Below are 5,995 nucleotides of genomic sequence, written 5' to 3'. Positions count from 1 at the left end.
ACGGTGCGCGGCGCAGCGGACGGTTCCGCGATACGCGAGGGTTGTCGTTTAGAGATCTAAGTGATCTCACCCCGCGGGGTAGGTTTACAAATTGAGCCGTGTACCGGGGGACGGCGTCGAGTATCCCCGACGACGGTGTTGGTTTCGAGAATCCCCGAGAACGGACGTGCGGGACGAACGGTTCCTATTGGCCGAGAATACCCGGCCGCGGGAGCGACGAGAATGCCCGTCGCGGAAGGCGGATCGGATTGACGGACGGGATTCGATAGCGTACGGTGCGATAGCCCACCAACCAATCATCTTGACTTATCTAACCCAACCAACGGAAAAACTCTAGGCATCAGCCATTCCAGAGCGAAGGCCGTCCGCCTGCAGGGGGGAGTCGTTACCCCCAGGGTCGCCGCGCTACTACGGGAGAGAGCACGCCGGCGGGCGATGGACGCTTGGCAAGAGAACCTTGCCAACGACCCGCCGGTGGCAGGATCTCGGATCTTGGAGGCCGTCCTACCCCACTTGGACAAATGGGTGGGCTGCCCGTGGGGCGGCCTGTCCTACAGGATGACACAGGTGCTTACCGGACATGGATGCTTCGGTGAGTACCTGTGCAGGATACAGAAGGAGCCGACGGCGCAAGGCCATCATTGTGACGCCAAACGGGACTCCGCGCAGCACAGGCTGGAGGTCTGCCCAGCGTGGGATGAGCTGCGCGGAGTCCTGAGAGAAGAGGTGGGCAACGACCTCTCCCTGCGGGCCATTATCACCCAGATGGTCCGCAGGGAGAGCGCATGGGTCGCGGTCTCCTCCTTCTGCGAGCAAGTTATGCGGCAGCGAGAGGAGGCCGGGGGGACGTATGCCCCCCGACAATAGAAATGGCAGGGGCGGCGACGGTGGGGCCACGACCCACTTTGGCTCCCGCCCCGGCCGCCCAGAAGAAGAAGAAGGCCTGCTCCCCGCCCTCCAGGTCCTCGTGGCCAGGCCACTAAACGGCGGAGAAGCAATAATGCCGCGGTTGCCCCCTCACTCCCCATCATAGAGGAGGAGGGGAGCGACAACAATGTGGAGAGGAGGTGACCCTCCTCTCCTACGGCTGCTGCTAGCCCCGCTTTTGGGACGTGCAGCCTTGGGAGGAGGGCCCCTCACACTAATGAGCCCGGCGAGGCAGATCCCACCTGACGGTCCGGGGGGAGCGACCCTGCGACATAACGCGGAGTCATTCCCCCCCACTGCCTCGCCGAGGAGGGATGGGGAACACTAGTGTTCTCCATCCCCCAGGGTAGTAGGGTATACCGCGGCGCGTCTACGCTGCGCGAAGGGACTCGGGGTTACGGCAGGGGCTGGATACCCCGAGCTTTACCCCCAAACACCAGGGGAAGAGGCCGGGGAGGGACCGTGTCCCCTGCCCCCGACCTGAGGCTGACTAGGCCTGAAAGCCCAGCCAGAGGTGCCCACCGTTAAGGCACCCCTGAGCCGAGTCGGCCATGGACGACCGAGTCCAGGAGGGCTCCGGAAGTATGCTGCACGCGTTCCCGGAGCTCCCCCATAAGGACCAGGGCAGGACACCCGGAGGAGTTTTAGTGGGTAGGCCCCCGACACGTCGTCAGCGGAGGAGAGCTCCACATAACCACCAGGCCTCTTCCAGGGCCTGGGGTATGCGGTAACGCATTCTCCCTCCGTTACAAAAAAAGCATAGACATAGGATCTATAGACCGAGCATTCGAGGAGTGGGGGCGTGAAAAACTAGAAAGAGATAGCAAGCTTTGGACCACTATTCTGTCTTTGTCTAATGACGCGCGTGGGGAATCTTCACCTAACCTAACATTCAAGTCAACATGAGTCGATATTGTTGTGTGTGCCACAAAGAACAATATAAAACTGATGAGCCTATTATTTTCCATCGGTATGTAATTATTATATATCCATCGTAATGTCCAAATTCACACAATACATGTGTTTTCAGTTTTCCGTCAGATCCAGATACACGAAAAGAGTGGTTAGAAATCATAAAACGAGACGATAATAAAAAGCGTTTTGTATGCAGTCAACATTTTAAACCTGAAGATTATCGAATGCTATGCGATCGAAGGCAACTTTTGAGAAAAGATGCTGTTCCAAATATAAATATTCCTCAATTAGATGCAAAAGTTCAGCTTATTAAATATGAGAAACAGTAAATTTAAAACTACATCAATTTTGAAGAAGCAATATCAAGATGAGATAAAATAAATTTTTTTAAATCATCACTATCTTGAGACCCACTGAAGAGAATTTCACAAATTTTGCATGTATTGAGAATTTATTTTTTAACATTTTGATTGACGAAGTTTTTTTCATTCTCTTTATTGGTTTTGCAGATATTGATAATTAGAATGATCCATTTTATCTTATCTTATTCTAAGTTAATTTTATATTAGTGATTATAAGAACTCGGTTAACCATGGCATTATTTAGAAATTCTGAACAACTTCTAATGGAATGTCACAAGGATATGGATAATAATATAGAGGACAATAATATTGAGAATGCGCCAACATCTACTGCTGACAGCTTAAAACGGTAATAACACTCGTGGACAATGATTTGTCTCTAGATCTAGCAAAGCAAATTCTGGAGATACCTATCCTGTTTCATTTACAAAAATCATATAATATCCAAATATTATTTTCTAGGACAAATGACTCTTGCGCTTTATCTACAACACCAACAAAAAGACATTGCACTTTACAGGAGTTTGGACTTTTTAGAAGAGAAGATTTTACAGATGAAATTGTATGGAATCGATTTGTAGCAGCATGCAAAGGCTTAAGAAAAGAAAACATGCTTTTGCAATATAAAAATAAGCGTCTTCTTAATCAAATTCAAACAACGAAAGATATTATTCAGGAGTTAAAAAAAAAGAACTTAATAACAGATTCCGTATCAGAGATGTTGAGCGTAAGTTAAGAAAACGATGGTCCACATTCTGATCTTTTTATCGCTAAGAGTTATATAAAAATGAAAAAAAAGTTCGAGTGACTAATGCCTATTTCTATCTATGTAGATTAACTTTGATCACAGTTTAACTTACTCTTTATCTTTTTTCAATTCTTAGAACTGAAGAAAGATAAAAAACAAGTTAAACTAAGATTAAAGTTAATCTATGTTGGTGAAAAATAAATAAGTAAAATAAATAAAATAAATCAATAAGTTTTGAGATCTACACAGCACTATTTGCTATATCATTTTTTTCTTAAGAAATAATGTATAATATTAATCATTATAATTCCTTCCTGGTGCATTATTTGTCATGAATATTTAAATTGATCATTATATATACATTATAATTATAGTATTAATTATTATATACACATATATATTAGATATAGATTATTATTATGTACACATACATTATATACAGCAGATTATTATTATATACAGTATCATTTATTTTTATATAATTTTTGTAATAGACGGTATCATTAATATTATAGGGTTGTTTTGTCAATAAATATACAAATCCATGATCTTAATTTGCAATTTTTTTACATTTCCACAGAAAATAAATTCCCCCATAATTGAACAGTTAATAGGAAAACTTCTACATCAAAAGAAGGGTCAATTTCCAAACGAACTAAAACAATTTGCCTGCACATTGCATTTTTACTCGCCAACAGCCTATGATTACGTAAGAAAAACATTAATAAATGTTCTTCCGCATCAGAACACAATTCGAAAGTGGTTAAGTACAGTTAATAATGAACCGGGAATTTCAATTGATGCAATGAAGCATGTGTTTGAATTATGTAAAAATGCCGAAGCTGAAAGTAAAAAATTATATTTTTCTTTAACATGCGATGAAATGGCAATTAGAAAACTGATAGAGTTTGATGGAAAAAAATTACAGGGATATGTTGATATTGGAGATAATAGCAATGACTGTAATAACAATACAGAAGCTACAAATGTTCTTGTATTCATGTTAGTAGGCATCAATTCATATTTTAAAATTGTGGTCGCTTATTACTTTATCCATACATTATCGGGCAAAGAAAAAAGTAATATTTTAAGTGACATATTGCACGTTGCAAATTCTTATGGAATTCTAATTCGCAATGTTACTTTTGATGGGGCATCTACAAATATTTCTATGGTGGAACAACTTGGAGCAAAAATTTCAACTTCTCCAGATGAGTTAATAACTCATTTTGAACATCCTGTAACAAGAGAGCCCATAACAGTTATGTTGGATGCAGCTCATATGCTGAAATTAGTAAGAAACACTTTGGCTGCAAAACATTATTTTATAGATAGGAACGAGAACTCAATTACTTGGAAGTACTTCACATTACTTGTGGAAAAACAAGAAGATGAGGGGCTTCATTTAGCAACTAAAATTCGTCGCAATCACATTCATTTTCACTATGAAAAAATGAAAGTTTGACTAGCTGCTCAGGTCTTCAGTTGTAGCGTTGCAAACGCTCTAAAGACCTGTGAAAAAGATTTGAAATTAATACAATTTCAAGGTGCAACACCAACGGCAGAGTTTTGTCAGATAATAAATGATGTATTCGATCTGCTTAACTCAAGAAATTGTCTGACAAAAAATCATACCCAACGAGCAATTTCTGTAGAACATTTGCAAGACATAAAAGTGAAAACGGAAAGTTTTATTGAATACATTGCAAAATTAAAAATAGATACAACACCAATAATTCAGACTAGAAATAAAACAGGTTTTCTAGGATTAATAGTATGTTTAAAAAGCGTAATCTTTTTGGCTGAATCTTTGTTTTCAGAAAATTACATGACCTTTTTATTAACATATAAAATGTCTCAAGATCATTTAGAAACATTTTTTTCTTGTATAAGACGTTTTGGTGGATGTAACAACAATCCAACAAGTAGACAGTTCAAAGCAGCTTTAAAAAAACTCCATGCTCATGTCAATGTTAACATTATCTTCAATGGGAATTGTACACCTAAAGATGATACTGTCCTTCTCAAAGTTACTACAGACTACACTGATAAGGAAAATAACTGGACGGAAGATTTCATTTGGGATGTGGAACATGATTATACAGTGCAGCCATCAATTACGTTCAGCGAGTATCAAGCAGATGTTCTTGCATATATTGCAGGATTTGTTGCTAAACAGACAGAAAAAAAATTAAGTTGTTATTCGTGCATTGAATGCTTGAAGCAAACACAGGCACCATCCAAACTGCAAACAAGAAAAGCCTATGGCAAATTATTTAATGCATCCAACGATGTAGTAAAAATTTGTAAAGTAGCAGAAAATGTAATACGAATGAATGAAAATATTTTGACGTCTACAAACGTAATAAAAAAACTGATAAATTTAACATTAATAAAACTAAGAATAAATGATTTATTTACTGAAAAGGAACATGCTTTTAATCAAGCTCCATTGATGGATCATAGAAATCAATTGATTCGTATTCTCTTAGAAAAGTTTTTCACTCTTCGTATACATCATTATGCTGCTTCTAAGAATAACAAAATTAGACGAATAAGATCTAAATTCACAAAACTTATTTTATTTAAAAATCAATAACATATATATATGTTACGGGCAAAGTCCGCATGGTGTGCAGTGTCGACATTGCCCGGGCAAAGTCAGCTTTGCACAACGGAACTGGGCAAAGTTGTTTAAAATGCTTTATTAGCGGACATTGCCCGATTTGATGTGGGCAAAGTCAACACTGCCCATCCAGCGGTGGCAATGTCAGCAACTGTTATTTCATTGCTGACTTTGCCCGGTTTCAAGTGGGCAATGTCGACATTGTCAAATCTCTGTGGGCTAAGCTGCGCTAGATGAACGGAATTAATACCTGCAAGTTTCTTAATTTTTGAGGGTTAATATTTATGTAATAAAATAACAATTTTAACAATATTTATTAGACAATATATCAGTAGAGTACATTAACAGTATTAGATTATATATAACAGAGTATATATTAAAATATATATATTTATTAAAATATAAATCCAAAACTCA

General features: G+C 39.9%; 1 protein-coding gene across 1 annotated transcript; it reads left to right on the top strand.

Moving 5' to 3' along the window:
- The first annotated feature begins 1,702 nt into the window (after nt 1-1,702).
- LOC113004716 lies at nt 1,703-3,002 on the top strand. The gene is made up of 4 exons (XM_026138907.2): nt 1,703-1,897; nt 1,958-2,167; nt 2,449-2,553; nt 2,667-3,002. The coding sequence occupies exons 1-4, from the start codon at nt 1,830-1,832 to the stop codon at nt 2,938-2,940; spliced, it is 657 nt and encodes a 218-aa protein (XP_025994692.2). The 5' UTR covers nt 1,703-1,829; the 3' UTR covers nt 2,941-3,002.
- The last annotated feature ends 2,993 nt before the right edge of the window (nt 3,003-5,995 follow it).

The sequence above is a fragment of the Solenopsis invicta genome, chromosome 6, assembly GCF_016802725.1.
Source record: "Solenopsis invicta isolate M01_SB chromosome 6, UNIL_Sinv_3.0, whole genome shotgun sequence".
In the NCBI taxonomy this organism is placed as follows: Eukaryota; Metazoa; Arthropoda; class Insecta; order Hymenoptera; family Formicidae; genus Solenopsis; species Solenopsis invicta.
The sequence above is the reverse complement of the archived record's forward strand: the minus strand, read 5'-3'. Positions and strand labels throughout refer to the sequence as shown.